Source organism: Calidris pugnax, unplaced genomic scaffold (genome assembly GCF_001431845.1).
Source record: "Calidris pugnax isolate Ruff unplaced genomic scaffold, ASM143184v1 scaffold188, whole genome shotgun sequence".
NCBI classification, from domain to species: Eukaryota; Metazoa; Chordata; class Aves; order Charadriiformes; family Scolopacidae; genus Calidris; species Calidris pugnax.
The window spans coordinates 8485520-8503106 of record NW_015091257.1 but is presented as its reverse complement, the minus strand read 5'-3'; the positions used below and the strand labels follow the sequence as shown (position 1 = coordinate 8503106).

Sequence of the window (17587 nt, the reverse complement as noted above, 5' to 3'; positions counted from 1 at the left end):
GGGCTTTTCTTGTCCATATAACTGAGATTTTTTCTTGTATGATTCCAAAACATTGGGCTATGAGATCTTAATTACAGGCAAAGGCTGTGAAGAGCTCAGCCATTCAACTGAGAACTCCTGGGGCATTCCAGTCCAGGGGAGATGATGCTGACTTTTTCACTACTCTGTGACTTAACCAGCTGAGCAGGACCCGGTGCACTATCCCGTCTGAATACTGTGTATCTTGTCAACAAACCTATAATTCTCTTTAGTGCTAATGCTTTCTAAAAATACTACTATCACTCTTTACATTGGAAACTTAGATAGTTAATCATATTAAGTTCACTAATGAAGTTAATTCAAATATGTCAGGTCAGTTATTTTCAGACAGAACACTTCTATGTTGTGTGAATGGATGTCAAGCATGTACACATGCACGCTTATAAATATATGTATACATATAGGCAGACAATAATGAAGTTAATTTATTAATTTATTCCTTTATTAAAACAAATAAGAAGCAGAATTTACTGCTGGTTTGATTGTGACAAACCTTAGTGCTTTACTTTAGAAGTTCTGGTTCTGAGGATCACAAAAGGATCACAAAGTTTCTGAGGTCTTGACAGCAAGAAATCCCTGCTGGAGCTCACCACCAGTCCTGTACAGTAAAGATTTATTTCTCCGTCTCCCAGGAGAGGGCTTGCTTTGTTAAGCATTCTTAGAGAGTGTCCACCTTGTGTGGGATTGCATTCACTCGAAACAGGGGAGGTCTGCTGTCCTTTGATAGAGGAGTGGATGCAGCACTGCCAGGTTTCTTCTGTATCAGAGGAAACATAAACTCAGCTCTTCTGATACCCTGGCTGGTATCTCTTCACTCTGAACTGCAAATTCTTTTATCACTGTGTGTAGTTTCAAAAGAAGGTGTAGAGCTATGAACTCAGCAGGGTAAGGCTGTCCTCTCCTATTTCCATTAAACCTTTGCACTACAGTAGGGAATCCAGGATTGATACTGTGAAAGAAAGGGAATGAACATGGTGAAACAGTCCATTGATTACTGTATCACTAGTCAGTCCCCCATTGAGTGGGCTTACATTAATGTAAGACAGATATTGAAAGGACTCTGAATATTATAATCTCAGCTCCAAATATATTTAAGTAGTGAGAACTAACTGAAACAATTAAAGAAAAAAAAATCAGTATACCATTTAGGCAATACAAGATATCTCAGTAGTATTTAAGACTTTTTTGAAATTTGTTAAATCTGTATAAGGGTTTCTTAGGAGTGCCAAAGTAGTTTATACTCTCTAATCTGGGAGTTACACCCCCTGCATGCCATTGAATTTAACAGGAGCTTTGCCAACAAAATGAATGATGAAAGTAATAGGCCCAAGGCATGTTCATAAATTAAAATAATTTTGGTTCTATGGATTGACAGATTATTTGATTTTACAGTAATTCACAGTTGCCATGGAAGACTGACACAACTGAAATCCTTTCTTTTAATCAGTCCTAGCAGAATAAGTGAGCTGATGCAAATGACAAACAAGATTCCTTAGCTGAGGAATTTGGGGTCAAGTCTATTCAGATTATGCTTGCCTTATAACTAAATTCAGGAAATCTGTTTTTAAAAACCCACAGTATTTTAACTAGTTAATTACAATTAGATATTGATCCTACCCTGGTCTCAGTTGCAGCAGTGGCTTGAATAGATCCTTGGGGTTTTTTTCTGTTAATAAAGTGATAGTTTATTTTAGTCTAGTTCACTGTCGTGTCTTATCTGTAAGGTCTTGTGTATGTGGGCCAAATGTTGGAAAAAAATAGCACATTTGAGTACTCCATAAAATGAAAATAATGGTAAAAGTTGGTTCAGGTAGGGTCTGTCTTCCCTAGGGGATCCCCTCCATTGGATAAGATGTTGCAGCAGTGGCTTGAATAGATCCTTGGGGTTTTTTTCTGTTAATAAAGTGATAGTTTATTTTAGTCTAGTTCACTGTCGTGTCTTATCTGTAAGGTCTTGTGTATGTGGGCCAAATGTTGGAAAAAAATAGTACATTTGAGTACTCCATAAAATGAAAGTAATGGTAAAAGTTGGTTCAGGTAGGGTCTGTCTTCCCTAGGGGATCCCCTCCAATTCACACTACAGGTAAAATAAAAGCTAAAAAAAGGAAAGAAGATAAGGCAGAGAATGAAAGCATGGGGACTTTTAACTCTGCTTTTTACCCGCTTAAGGTAAAAAGACAAGTATAGCCGTCTGAATGGAGAAGGACTCTGAGTACCAGCAATATGTGAGAGGCTCAAAGTCTGCAACACTTACCAGTCTGAGAGCAGTCTATTTTAGACAGGCTCTTTTTCCTTTACATGCACACACAAATGAAGTATCCACTTCCCTAAATTTTGCTTGTTACCAAATGAAGAGATTAAGTGCAGGATAGCACCTGCAAATTGTATTAGTCGGGGCTCTAAAAATACATTACTGGAGAGCTGAAACAATTTCCTCAAGTTGTCACTGTCTGAATCAGGTCAGCAGCAGCTACTTTCTTACACAGGCTGGAGAGAGTAAAAAGCAAAAATGATGCTGTGCTTTTTTTTGGGAAGTGCTTGGCATCATTGCAAGTAACATTGAATCCTATAGGAAGGTGGATTTTTGAAGTTACAGAAAACCGAGCTTGTGAAAATAAATTGGTGTCACTACATTTTTAATGAGCTTGCATGTTTGGTCAGTAGTGATAATCAGTAATGATTTGGACATATACAGGACATCTGGTTCAGGTTCATGTGGTTTTTTTATTAAAGAATCAAATTAAAGTGCAATAGATACGACATCCTAAAATAAATTGAAAACTGGATAATTGAGAGGTAATTGCAAAACTAAAATCCTCAACAAGCGGATGAGTTTCTGATGAGTTCTGCAAAAATGCTGTGCCTTTTGTACTTGGCAGTGACTCAGGGGTTACCAGGAGGCTGTGTTTAGTTCTTAGGAAAAATAAGAAACAGCTCAGAAGATAGCTTTTTAGAAGTTTAAAGGAGAAAAAAAAGACACAAGAAAGCAGGGCTCAAACTAAGAGCACGTAAAGCACCTCCTACTGAAAGGGTTCAGAGTGCATCTATGCTTATTCCATATTTCAGTGGTTAAGGTAGCAATTGAAGTCATGACATTAGCAGTCTCAGTGGGTGTTGTTGGAGAAAAGGTCATCTCCTATGACCTGAGAAAGGTTTGCAGGAAAGAGTTAAAGCTGTGAGTGTCTTTTTGACATAAGTGCCAAAGATCTGAAGAAGGCTTACATTCATTACCTGAGGGTTTTGTGTTTCCTGTGAACCAGAAAAGGCAGCTTCTCACAGTGCTGGATTTTGTGAAGCCATTTTGGATTCCTAATTCTCTGAGAATTGAGACTTGGAGAAATGAGTCCTATGACCTGGGGCAATGAGTTCTCTGAAATATCAACACCTGAACAGCTGGGCTTTATACACTGGTGAAGGTTGTGATAACTGGAAAACTAATTTTGTGAATTTAACACTTCACCGGTTTTCTAAAGGTTACTTCTTCCAGAAGAATGCAATACACTGCAAAATTAGGTGGTTATATGATTTTTTTTTTGCGGACATAAATGCTTTGCAGTGCAGAATGATGCTCACAATTGGGTGGGGTGGTTGCATACAGCCTGCTAATGCTGGTGCGTATTAGAGAAGTGCATCCCCTACCCTTCAGTCTGATCTAGGGGTATTGGTGGGAGATGACAGCACTAGTAGCCGTGTCAGAACAACCTGTGTAAGCATGACATTTTCCCCACCAGACTACGGATGAGCGGGTCCGGCTGCCGGACATCCGAGCGAGCAGGTGGTACCAGTTCCGCGTGGCAGCTGTGAACGTGCACGGGACGAGAGGCTTCACGGCACCCAGCAAACACTTCCGATCCTCGAAAGGTTAGTTTTCATCACTGACTCTGGTGCTCACCTTCCACTCGCTCACACATGGAGCGCAACCTGATCTGCCTACTTTTGCGGCAAAAAGGTTTTTAACAGGTGGGGTTTTGGGTAGTTTTGCCACTGGCTTTAGACGTAGTGTGAGATTTGTTTGAAGTTGGCAAAGGAATTAAAGGTTAAAGATGTCATTATTCTTTTATCAGTAAGGGGTCTCAATGAATAAACCTCCTTTTAAACATTTTCCGCACGGTTGGTATCAAACAACATGACCCTGACCGTGAAACATGAAGGAAGTGAGGTTTCAGTGTGTTATTCCGAGAGCTTTATCTTATTTTTCTTTTTGGTATGAGAAATATGTTGCTGCCATATGCTTAGCAGATATTTAAATACTCTGTTGCCTATATCTAAATAATCGTAGCAGTGTTAGTTTGATGGAACTGCGCGGTCTCTTAATATAATTTTCCCTGTGCTAGCACTAATCGCATGGGTTTAAGAATAAAAAGGGTGTAAATGCTAAGTAGCACGATTCTGTTCATTAGGAAGGCATGCTGGCGAACCCACAAAGTATTGTAGGAATTTTTGTTGCCATTTCTGGTTTTGCAAGGGTTTGGGAATAAAATAACTTTGAAAATTATTTCCGTGCCATTTAATGGTACTTGGAGGATGGGGGAGATGGAAACAGATCTCCTACCCTGTGAAGTTGCTGTCATTGTCCCTGGCATGCCTCTGACCCACATGAAGCAAAATTTTCCTGGATGACTCTGAGGAGTTAGCACAGGCCAGAAACTATTCCTGATAGACAGGCAGTCTGGATGTGGTCACCCTCTCTTAAAGGCAGTCGATGATGTGGACATAGCCATACTGTGCTAGCTGACTTAGTAACAAAGAATGAGATCTATCACTCTTCACTCTACTGATAAAGGTAGTTTCTAATAGAAAGACTTGTCTTTGTTTCAGTAGTGACAGAATCTTCACACTGGTATAAAGCATACTTCAAGGAATGCATTTCCTCCTCTTTCTGCAGATGATAGAATTATCTTTCAGTACAGGCAGTTGCCATCCCTGGGTTTCCATCCTAGCTTTCTGCTTGCTGTTTGGCCATAGTCAGTCCTAGAAAAAGTCCTACTGTAGATGCAGTTATAGAGGCATGCAAGTGCTTTTACTGTTATGGATGGTTTAATTACTTACTGAATAAGTATACATTAGACTCAATAATTTTTTGGTGCTATAACCACGTCTGTGGTAGGAAGGCTGGCTGGCATAGCTATCCCATTACTGCTGTGACCACAAAGCTTTTCAAGTATAAAAAAAAGTAGTATTTTAAGAATTTATTATACTTAAGCAGCATATCGTTTCAGTAACATCAAAAATGCAGTTCCTTCAAGCTGTGTTGGGCTTACTGCAAGGACTCAGCAGCAACAGTAGCTTTGTCTTTATCAGCAACACTTCAGCAGATAGAGCACTGTGTTGCTGAATCAGGCACCAATGTTCTTTACAACTCAGATTATTGTCAGATGTTTTACTGAGTTTGTAAAGATTTTCCAAGTATTCTGCTTGGACCCACTCTAATTGCAATTACATAAAGGTATATCATGATATCACTTAGGTTTTGGCTTGAGCTTGACATTTTCAGGCAGGTTTTGTATTACTTTCCAAACAATTAATCTCCTACTGAGTGTGCTAGCCACAGGAGTATATTCTTCAAAATATCTACATTGGTAATGAATATAAGAAAATCCATGGTAAGCCATACTGAAGGTCTCTTTAGCCCAATATCTGACTGCAGCCAAAGTGGGTTTTTGGAGAACAGCGTAAGAGCAGGATAAGTGCAAAGAGATATTTCTTCAGAATAGCCTCCCAGCTGGCAGTGACATGTGTTTCAGGAGCTTGTGGTTTTGATGTGATTACAGGTTAGATACTAGAGTCCTCTTTTTCTGTGGTCTCCACAGCTACCCCTGAAGCACTTGCTGTCCTTGAGTGCAGTTCATGGCTGTCTGGTGGAGGTGGGGCGCACTTCTAGGACTTTGTGACAATGAGCCAGTAGTACCTCTGCATGCTCATACCAAATAAAACAAAATAACAGGATCTTCATAATGGCAGCAAGTATGTAGCCAGCGCTGTTCAAAAGCCTTCTATAACACTCAGAATTAACAATCTTCAAATCTAAACTCCAGCCCTTGGCAGAGATTTGTGAATTGCCAGACAAACAGCAAGGAGTTTGGTTAGCTATCAGCTGTGTAGCCAAAATGATCCTATTCTGGCAGCTTTTTTGACTATTTTAGAGGCTTAGGTACTGTCAGTGGTTATCATAAAGATAGCAAGTTTGCCACATGAAACGTGTAGAAGCGCCAGGTGACGCAGATGAAGACGCTGCTGGGTGGTGACAGCGGGAATGATAGTGGGATGCTTCAATCAGTGTCTCCCAGCCTCCATGTCCCCAAGTAGGCACTCATGTCGGTAAGAGTTACAGTGTCATATAGGCATATAATTACTACTTTGGAGCTCAGTGGGAAGTGGCGGCCCCTGCCTGGCAGAGAGGCAAGAAGCTGCTGCTCAGATGTGCCTAGTTTTTTTCGTGCCAGCATCTCCTGGCCCCTGCTGAGCTCCTACAGGCACATTTAACCTCCAATTTGGAAAAGGAAAGCGGGCTTTGGCACATCACCTTTGGAAGGTTGCTGAGTGTCTGAGCTACATTTATGTGAAGTGCGGACAGAAATTCATATTAGTTCCTGACTGTTTCAGTTCATCCTGTTGTGCCAAGACCAAGAGAGAAGACTATTATCTTCATCAGGCTTTACAGAAGTTTTCTTCAAAAAGAAACCCTTTGATCAGGAAACATGACAGCAATTCCTAAGACAGTTTCTCACACAAGATGCTGAACTTTTACCAATTGCTCATAAGTTATAATGAACAGCAAATTATTTGGGTTCGTTCTTTCTTTAAAGGAGGACAAACATGATATATAATCTGAATCTAGGGAGGAGTAGGCACCACAAAGTCTCTGTCGGTAAATATTTTAAGTTGTTAAAAAGAACATTCAAAAACATAGCTGCTGTAATTATTTGGAGAGGGAATTTTGTCTGGTTACCACATTACTGTTTTATACTATTTTGTGTGTTTTGCAAATGCAAAAAATGTGATCTCTAAGGAGACACAGCAAAGTAAGCTTTTGTTTTATTCAAAATAATGTTAAGACTTCTGAGGTGTGTAATTTCCATTAACTTTTCTATCACTAAATAAAGCTTCTTATTATCGAAATTAGTTAAATTTCCCAGTCATGAAAAAGACAAAAACAGGAAAGCATTACTATTTTATCAAGCATTCCAGCTTTCCGTTCTTCATCTGATTGTGATTTGGTTTTATCCACTGCAGCTTTTTATGCTCTTATACTGTAAACATTAGAGGTGAAGGTTTATTACCTGTTTTACACTGCCTCATGTGTTCATTTATTGCATTGATGTGTAAATAAGAAATAATCAAAGTAGCATAGTTGCGATAAACTATGAAATATTTAGAGCTAAATCAGAGATATTTTATTTCTGCTGTTTATTTCTTTTTTATAAAGGAAATGAAGGGTTTGTATGTGCTTGTCTGGCATGGCCCTTCACAGGAATGAAGCGATGCTTCATTTTGCCAAAATTTGATTCCAAAGTTGCAAGAAAAACACGTTAGACTATGCCTATCTGTTTAAAGCAAATTGGCCAGAAGATGAAGTGAATACTGCACCTAGGAGGGTGGTTTTTTTCCTAAAAGTAGGACTCTGCACATGGATTTTCAGATGGATACTGTCAGCTAAAACTGATCAAAACTTTCTGCTATTTTGACAGTGGTTTCCACTTCACTTTTCAGGGGTTTTAAATTGTGAGTACATGCCTTTTCATCTTCAACTGAGTGGCAAAAATTTGCAATAAAAGCAATAAATAAAGCTAACACAATGCCTGGCAGAATATTTTTGATCCCCAAAGGTAGAAATATATTTCTCTCCATATTTTGACTGGCTCTCTACAAGCTGCTTCATTTTCTCTGGAAGTAGGAGAAAACTGTTCTTGTAATCCATAAAGGAGTCTCCTTGGGTGAAAAGGTTCCTGTGCTTTTCTCCCGTTAAGCTGGCACTGGATAACCTAACCCAACAGGTCAGAAGCTGCTCGGCACTAGTAATACAACTTTTAATTTGTTGCATTTGGGTAAGTTTTTAGGCTATTTTTTTCTATCATTTTGTGATTTCTGCTGAGAATGAACTCTTAGTAACAGAGATGCAGTCAACTAGAGGGATCAGTGTTACCCATTTCCATTTAATACATTATCTTGCTGGCCTGTAGTTAGGTACTGTGCCATTTTCAGAGACAAAAAGAGGCTGTAAGATGAACTCAATGAGCCCAAACCATCCGATCCTTCTACCTCTGCTAAAGGTCTTTGTCTTCAACATGAAGGCAGTCGCTGGCATACACAGGATAAATTGTCAAGGAAAAGGAAGCAGACAGCATTGTTTTCACAGCACATAAGTACCATGCTGGATGTGATTTCATGCATACATTACTGAGTGTTAGTAAAACCAGAACAGACACCCACTCCCGGCAATAAAATTCTTTCTGTTGCTCCTCTGGGACCAATGATTTTTTTATACTGTTGCACAGCTGGTTTATGTGTGCCATTTCCATTGGGCAAAGCCAGTCCTCCCGCTTATGCCTTGGAACTGTTTAATGGTTGGAAACTTGTCTGTAGAGCAGCCTCAGCAGATTTTTAGAGTTAGAGGGTCTAATGCTTAATAGATAGCACTGGGAGATCCATTTTAAGTCAGAAAAAAAAGCTCAGTAAAAAAAGGTTTAAATTAGAGTCAAGCTTGCTATCACTTTTACAGCTCAGAAAGAGAATTCCTGTTCCAATGTCATTGTTTTTTTCTCTGACACATATTCCAAATCATTCACTGTTTTCGTTACAGTTGCCACATTTAATGCCAAAGTGGATGCCATGTAGCAGTGTGTGACGGGATTCTGGTGTATAGCTTGCCCATACTGTTTTGATAAGCTTGCAAAGTGCTTCCAGGTCCTATTGATTGAAATAATGTTGTAAAATATAAATTTTCTATCACTAACTTTACAAATATGAGTATGGGAAGATGTGAATTTTGAAATGGTGATGATGGGAGGGTTTTCTTTTTTTCTTTAATTTGCAGCAAGGAATCCTCCCTTTTGGGGACTAGAGACAGAGTTTTGCTTGTGATGGCTGAGTAGCCAGTAAGACAAGAATTTAAGTCCTTTGGGTATATTCAAGCCAGATACAATCCAGACAAATGCAGTACTTACTCCATGTGCTGGAACAGCAGCTTCAGCCTTGACCTAATGAAGCTATCATTTCTAGCAGCAAGAAGTCATTTATTTGCAGGCTGCTGAGACCAGAATTTTTTCCGATGTGAGGACAGCTGTCTGTGCCAAATTCTAGCATATATATAATGACTTTTATTTTATTTGACTTGTAGCATAAACTGCAAAGGAAAAGCTGCTGCTAGCATCAGTCTTTCGGAAGACCAAAGACTTTGATTTAGCACTCAGATAAATTCATGTATATAAAATTTCAGAACTTTAAATTTGAAAAACTGGCTGAAAAACTTGAAAAAAGTAGTTTCTATTCCAGTAATTTAATGCTCATTTATCTGAATTATACATATAGGCAGTCAGTCAAAATAATCACAGACGTATGAAGACTAACAGCAGAATGGCTGTTAGCTTCATGGTCAGCAGAATGCCAGTTTGGCTTAATAGTCAGGTTAACAAACACTGTATGTATATAAGCTTTATAATCCAGTACCAGTTATTAGACCTTGAAGTATTTTAGCACGAGTTGTATACTGCTTTTAATGTCTACGTAAGCATAACAGAGCACCTTGTTGAGGCATGACTTTTCCATTCAATAATGCAATAGTGAAGGCCTAAAAAAAATCAGAAAAGAAACCAACTAATCTGTTATCTGGTAACTGGCAGGCATGTATTATGGAGGACCATGCTCTTATACTTAACAACTATTCTGCTATTCTTTCTCACGTGTTTGTTTTGCTGGTGAAACTCAGTCCTTTCAAATGAAAGAAAAGATTAATATTCTTGGGTTTTTGGCTTACAAAAGGATAGTTCTGCCAGTTGTAATAGTGATAAGTGTCACAGAAATATATAGAAATAGACGAATAAATTATGTAGTGGTATTGAAATACTTAATATGGAATGGATTCTCAGCTGGTATAAAATGCTCATTAAGTAGCTTCTTATTTCAGGTTATACACCCCAAATCCAAGAAATATTTTACTGTTTTTTCCCTACAATCAGGCAGGGTTTTTTCAAATGATTAAATGCAAAATTGTAGTAAATTAAGTTTTGTTCATCTTCGACATCTTCCTTCCTTCTGGTTTGTTATTCTCTCCAGCTTAGTCTACTAGTTTTTAAAAAGCTCGTCTTTTTAAAGTGGTACTTCCAAATGTCTCGCCTGTTCATGTCTGTCACCTGCAGATCTCTCTTTTCTGTCTCCTACTGCTATCACCACTACTTTTCCTCCTGTTCAAAGGCGTTTTTGTGGATGACATTTGTAAGGCTTGCAAAAGAGACTTTGAAAAAAGGGAACACTCATGAAAATGTTTCTGCTATTGCTGTATTATTTCACATGTACATTCCTTTTAAGAGGGTGTTCTTCCTTTCCTTAACTGTAATTACTGGATGATTTTTAATACAATGTTTACATTCTCCCATAGCAAAGAAGAAACACTGATAGGCTTTCTTTTAAATACAGAATGGTGTTTTATCTGATGACTGGACTGTTCTAGTGAACACAGAAGAAATGCTACTGATAAAGTATTGTTTTCAATAAACAGTGCAATTACAAAAAATAGAGGGTGAAATGCAGGTGTTATAAAGTGGAAGAAATGATCTGTTGGTTTCAGTATGGACATAGTTCTTCCTTACTGCTTTCTTTTTCTGCTTACGTTGCTGAGAAAAACAGGGGTGTTTGAATTTACCTTAAAAAAAAAATAATCCTGTGATTCTGAGATATATAAAAGCTCTGTTCTGGTCAATCGCTAACTTTATACAAGGAAAATTACACACTATCTTGCATTCTTATGGGTACAGAAACATTTGAAAAGGAAGAATATAAATTTGGTCATTTGCTCTTAGACCTAGGAAAAACTGGTGAATAGAACTTCAAAATATTTTAATCATGTAAAACACTTTATCCAGAAGTGTTTAGAGGAGCTATTTCATTTAACTTTTTGATTTTTTAAGGACTGTCAAGAGTCTTTTATAGATGCAGAATGAAGACAGACATGTTTTATGGTTAGAAATGGTTTTGCTTATATCTGGGCATTTGTGAAGAAATATTCTCTAAAACACTTTGATTCTATCCCATATGTTATATATTCATAATACATGATGCATAGTACTTCTGGGAGATAACCTGAATAATTCACCTACAGTAATATGATCGTGTTGCACTTCAGGTTATAAATGTTTTATTGCCATAATACAATGTCATATCACATATAAAACCCTAGCATTTTAAATGAGTGAAGATGAATACTTAATAAAGATTTTGGATTGATGAATCATGATTCTGTTTATATTTATTGTACCTAAATTTCATTTTATATCTACTTATCTTATTAAATTATACAAGTAAATGAAAATCTGTGTTAGAGAACAGTACAAGCCATTTAACTAAATTAATCTCTTTAAATATATCTCCTCCAATATAAATAGCTTTTTATGCTTTAAGGTGGAGTTGTTGGCTACTTCACAGGTAAGGAAATAAGTGTAAGAACAGTGCTTCTCCAAAGATAGAATAAAATTAAGGGAACTGGCTTGCAAGATGATTAAAAAAATGAGAGAGAAGAAATAAGGAATTCTTATTGTTTTGAAAATTAAGTTAGATTTCCAGAATTCTTAAACTTAAGTATGCTTTGTAACTTTTACTGCCAAAAGTTGTGTTGAATTATATGTGTGAGGAAACAGGGGCATCCATTACTATTTAACTAAAATGGCATGCGTGAGGAAACAGGAGCATCCATTGTTATTTAACCAAGAGTCCTGTTAAATAACAGGGATAAGCCATTATTTCAACATCTGCTGATCTTTAAAAAGGAAGCGCTGTCTTTATTAATTCTGAATGTGTCAATTTCAGTGAACTAAATGATGGAATTTTTCAGTGAGACCGTTTGTCATAGGGATTATCTGATGAATTTAGTATGCCTGGAAAGTTTATTTAACAGCTCATTTACCATTATAAAAAGATGCAGGTGAACCATGCAGTAAATGAATGCCTGGTGTCCGCTCTGCACACCTCCAGTTTTATTTCTAGCAAGTAAGTGTTGGCTTACTAAAAAGTTATATGAAAATGGGTTTTTTGAATAAATTGCTTTTTCTTGACTACAGATCATAACATGCCTTAACTGCTATGGATTTCTTTTATTCTGCCTGATATACTTTTAAATGCTTTTTTTGGTCATGCTGTTTACTTCTACTTAAATTTTGATTTTGCATATTTCCTATATTTTGTCACCAATATTTGTCTACCATGGACATTTAAAAAAAAAGCAGGAGTTAAAAAGTGGCATTAAAAAGTAATAGTAAATAGCAAATTGGACTTTCAGAAGCTTAGTTGAAAAATTTCCATTGATTTATATTACTCAGGCCAGGATATGATATAGTAGGTCCACAAGGAGGACTTAATATTCAATACTGTAAAAGATTCAATATTAGAACCTCTGACTGTCAGGTGTCCTTCTTATCTTTAGGATCAGCACAGAGACAATGGAAGGAATAATATTTCAGTTAATATTGACCAGAAATTAAACCATAATAGGGAAATAAATCACAGGGGTAGCTAGTTCTCTTTTGTTGTTCTAAAAAAATCTCCTATAGAGTTCCATGACATCATAATATATCATGAAATCTTAATTATATTTATTCTAAGGAAGTGTTTATGTCTATTGTGGTAAATGTCAATACTAGAATTTTGAGGAAAGATTCAACATGTGGAAACATAATGTTATCGTCTGAGAATTGTCTGGCAACACCAAACAACTCAGTGTTTCCACCGTACCATTTTGTGTTGACTATAAATGGCTACTTGTAGAACATGAGTGTTTTACACTCATTATGCATTTGAAGTAGTGAATGACAGAAGTAAAACTGATTATCTAGTACATTTTGATAAAGCTTCTTAGTATTTATGAACTATCAACAGCGTAGAATAACGACAAAACAAGATGCTAACCCATATTTTTTATTTCAGTAGAGCTTGAATTTCTAGAATTCACAAGAAGCCATATCACTTATGGGAAATTTTTGCTTGAATTTTCTTCAATGTATTGAGAACATTTAATCCAACTCATGTATGCCTGGTAAGATGAAGATGATCTTTACATTATTGAAGATGGTCTTTACTTTAGAATCTTTTTGTTTGTTTACATTCCAGATCCGTCTGCTCCACCAGCTCCATCTAATATCAGAATTGCCAATATCAGTGCAAACAATGATGGGAGTGTAAATGTACAGATTACATGGGATCTTCCAGAAGAGCCTGATATCCCAGTACACCACTACAAAGTCTTCTGGAGCTGGACATATAGCAAATATGTAATCCCAGCTAAAAAAAAAAGAAGGAAGATTACTGATGGGGTAAGAAAGAAAATAGTAAATGACACAGAAATATGACTTTTTGCTGGCACAAAATAGGGTGTAAGTATAAAATATGTGATAAATTGCAATGATTTCTGCAGCTGGTATAGTAGCGGTCTTAAATTTTAATATCACCAACGCCATAAACAATTTTGATCTCTCAATCTCTATCAGTGAACTCAGGGAGAGAAGCAGACTTCTGTCTTAGAATCATAGAATCATAGAATCGTCTAGGTTGGAAGGGACCTTAAAGATCATCTAGTCCAACCATCAACCTAACTCTGACAAAAAAATAAATAAGAAATAAAAATCACTAAACCATATTCCTGAGGACCATGTCAATCCATCTTTGAACACCTCTAGGGATGGTGCCTCAACCACTTCCCTGGGCAGCCTGTTCCAATGCTTGCTCTTTCTGTGAAGAAATGTTTCCTAATATCCAATCTAAACCTCCCCTGGTGCAACTTGAGACCATTTCCCCTTGTCCTATCTCCTGTGACTTGGGAGACGAGACCGACCCCCGCCTCTCTACAGCCCCCCTTCAGGTAGTTATAGAGCGCTATAAGGTCTCCCCTCAGCCTCCTCTTCTTCAGGCTGAACAACCCCAAATCCCTCAGCCTCTCCTCATAAGACTTACTCTCCTGACCCCTCACCAGCTTCGTTGCCCTTCTCTGGGCCCGCTCCAGCACCTCAATGTCTTTTTTGTGGTAAGGGGCCCAAAACAGTACTCGAGGCGGGGCCTCACCAGTGCCCAGTACAGGGGGACAATCACCTCTTGGGTCCTACTCACCACGCTGTTCCTGACACAGGCCAGGATGCTGTTGGCTTTCTTGGCTACCTGGGCACACTGCTGGCTCATGTTCAGCCGACAGTCGACCAACACCCCCAGGTCCTTTTCTGCCAGGCAGCTCTCCAGCCATTCTTCCCCAAGCCTGTAGCGCTGCATGGGGTTGTTGTGACCCAAGTGCAGGACCCGGCACTTGGCCTTGTTAAACCTCATCCCGTTGGTCTCAGCCCATCGATCCAGCCTGTCCAGATCCCTCTGCAAGGCCTTTCTACCCTTCATCAGGTCAACGCCGTCACCCAGCTTGGTGTCGTCTGTGAACTCACTGAGGGTGCACTTGATCCCCTTGTCCAGATCATTGATAAAGATGTTAAAGAGAAGTGGCCCCAGTACTGAGCCCTGTGGGACACCACTCATGACCGGCTGCCAATTGGATTTGCCTCCATTCACCACCACTGTCTGGGCCCGGCCCTCCAGCCAGTTTTTAACCCAGCAGAGAGTATACCCATCCAAGCCATGAGCAGCCAGTTTCTCCAGGAGGATACTGTGGGAGACTGTATCAAAGGCCTTGCTCAAGTCCAGGTAAACAACATCCACAGCCTTTCCTTCATCCAGCAAGCAGGTCACTTTGTCATAGAAGGAGATCAGGTTTGTCAAGCAGGACCTGCCCCTCGTGAACCCGTGCTGGCTGGGCCTGATCACCTGGCTGTCCTTCATGCGCTGCATAATGGCACTCAGGATGATCTGTTTCATGACCTTCCCAGGCACCGAGGTCAGGCTGACAGGCCTGTAGTTCCTCAGATCGTCCTTCCAACCCTTCTTGTGGATGGGCGTCACATTTGCTAGACGCCAGTCGGCTGGGACCTCCCCAGTTTGCCAGGACTGCTGGTAAATGATGGAGAGTCGCTCCGCACTTAAAATGTGGGTAAATACTACAGGAGACATGAACAGAAAGTTCAATGTTGTACAACAGCAATACTTATTTTAAAAGCCTAACATCATCTGTCACATCGTTCATTCACTCTGCAAATATAACTTGTGACGTTACCATATGCAATAACCATTCAATAGTCAGTATAGGTCCAAGGAAAAAACAAACCCAAAGCTCTTTAAATAAGCTGCTGTACCAAAGATTTGACATATTTCCATAGCAGCAAGTTCTTGAAAAATATATCAAATACGCTTTACTGGAGAACTCTCTCTTGTGATATCCTTAAGCATATTGCATATTATTTTAAAGTAGTTTATAGAAATGGAAGTAGATTAAAGACAACAGGCTGAACTTAGTTTTCAGTGCTCTTAATAAATGCATTGTGGGAATTTGGTCCCATGTCTATGTTAACACTGTATTTTGGCTCTAGCTGCCCACTTGCACTGTGATGAATGACAGCTGGAGGGTTATAGTTCTTTCTCTGTCCTTCAGTCACCAAACCCTGAGAGGAATAAAGCCAATGAAGGCTGTGTGCCTAGTTCGTCCACAGCAGATCGGACACAGCAGAGGTGCCACCATGGGAGCCTGCTGGACCCATCTTTTCTCATGGAAACTGATGGGTGATCAGGGACTGGGCTCTGCAGAGCCACAACCACCATCTCTGTGTTGGGCAGGAAGGAAAAGGAAATTTCCCCAAAAGTGTATACAATACGGAGTAATTTTAGGGGCTGAGATAACTTGGGTCTTTGTTGCTACTTCAGTTAAATACCTTTTATATATATATATATATATATGGTAAATATGCATAGAAAGGAAAATTAGTTCTTTCTTGTACTTTAAAAAAATCATTTTGGCAAGATAGGAGTAAGATTGGACTGTGCTAGGTAGAAAAGTTTGTGTTTCTCAGAAAATCTGCCATTGGCTAAAGATCTTCATGGCAGAGACTACAGCCTAAAGACACAGGGGAGCTTTCTGTCCACAAGCTGGTCCTTACATCACAAAACCCAGAGAATTTTAAAATTGAGCCGAGTCTTTGATGTAGTGTTGGCATTTTGTGTAGGGTACATCCTACATATAAAAATGTTAAACCAACCAATGTTAATGCAACATTACAGTAATTTGGACCAAGTTCTGACCTTGAATTTAGGAAAATCCAGAATTGCCAAGGCATATTTCAGAGAAAAGGCAGACTCTTAGAATATCTTTCATATTACTCCTGGCTTATTATACTTTTTCTTCTGCAGCTTTTCATGAAACTGTATGTCAATGCCAATGAGATTCAGACTTTCTCCACAGGACATTCCTGAGGCTGTTTCTAATAAATGGTCCTTTGAATATTATAGCAACTCTTCTGTCTAAAAACTAAAAGTGCAAACATTTTGAAAAAAAAAAAAGGATGGAAACATCTTATTTTTTAAAGATCATTGAAGTTTTTTTTTTTTTTACCCAGTTTTTACCTTAGATATAGTCTAGTCCAAATAATTTTTTTTCATATGAAGTCATTCCACGTAGACATTCAAATAATTTGACTGCAATACTAGCACTGTTAATTGAGCATTATAGTCAATATTATAAATATCTTAGCACAAAACAAGGTGTTTGTTTAAAGGTAATTGATATGAAATGCTTTTGACAATCCTTGGGCTGTTAAATATGGCAGTACATGGTTATGTTTTTCACTCTGGATTGACTGTCAGACTTCAGAGGCACAAAGTGTTCTAATGAAGTCTTCTGTCTGAGATACGTGCTATAAAGGCATTTTTATAAATATATTTAAAAAAATGTAGGGGTGTAAGAATTCTGAGAAGCCTTTGCTCTTCTTTGCAATGCCCTAGGATTTACTTTAATTTATATATTTTTGACCAGAGAATGATAATCCTACTCTGGTGCTTCTGCATTTAAGATGCTTCCATGACAATGGACACTGTATTTTTTCTTTTCTGTTTTCCATTCTGTAGTGGAAAAGTGTTCTTTACCAATGAGGGGGTATTTTTGGTTGTCATTTTGAGATTTTTTTCCATTTTTGTTTTCAACAGTTGAACAAATAGAAAATATTGACTAATGTACTGAATGTTGGATTTTAGCTGACTGTCTCTTGAAAAACAATTTCAATTCCTTTGCTAACACAGAAATTGGGGAAAAAAAATTTAAGTTTCTTTGGCTAAAATAATTTTGGCATAAGAAAAAAACTTGTTATATGTAAAATACCTCTCTAGTTTTGATCTAAAAAATAAGTTTCTATATTTGCCATAATTTTGTAAACATCAAGAAAGTTAGTATTTTTAAAATGACGCAGGAAAAAAGATCAAATAAAAT

General features: G+C 38.2%; 1 protein-coding gene across 1 annotated transcript in view; it reads left to right on the top strand.

Annotated features, from left to right (window-relative positions):
* Window positions 1–17587, top strand: part of ANOS1 (anosmin 1) — a 128113-nt gene that overhangs the window by 73863 nt on the left and 36663 nt on the right. The window contains exons 5-6 of the mRNA XM_014960175.1: window positions 3771–3900; window positions 13354–13556. Of these exons, the coding sequence (XP_014815661.1) occupies window positions 3771–3900; window positions 13354–13556 (333 nt within the window). The remainder of the gene's footprint in view (window positions 1–3770; window positions 3901–13353; window positions 13557–17587) is intronic.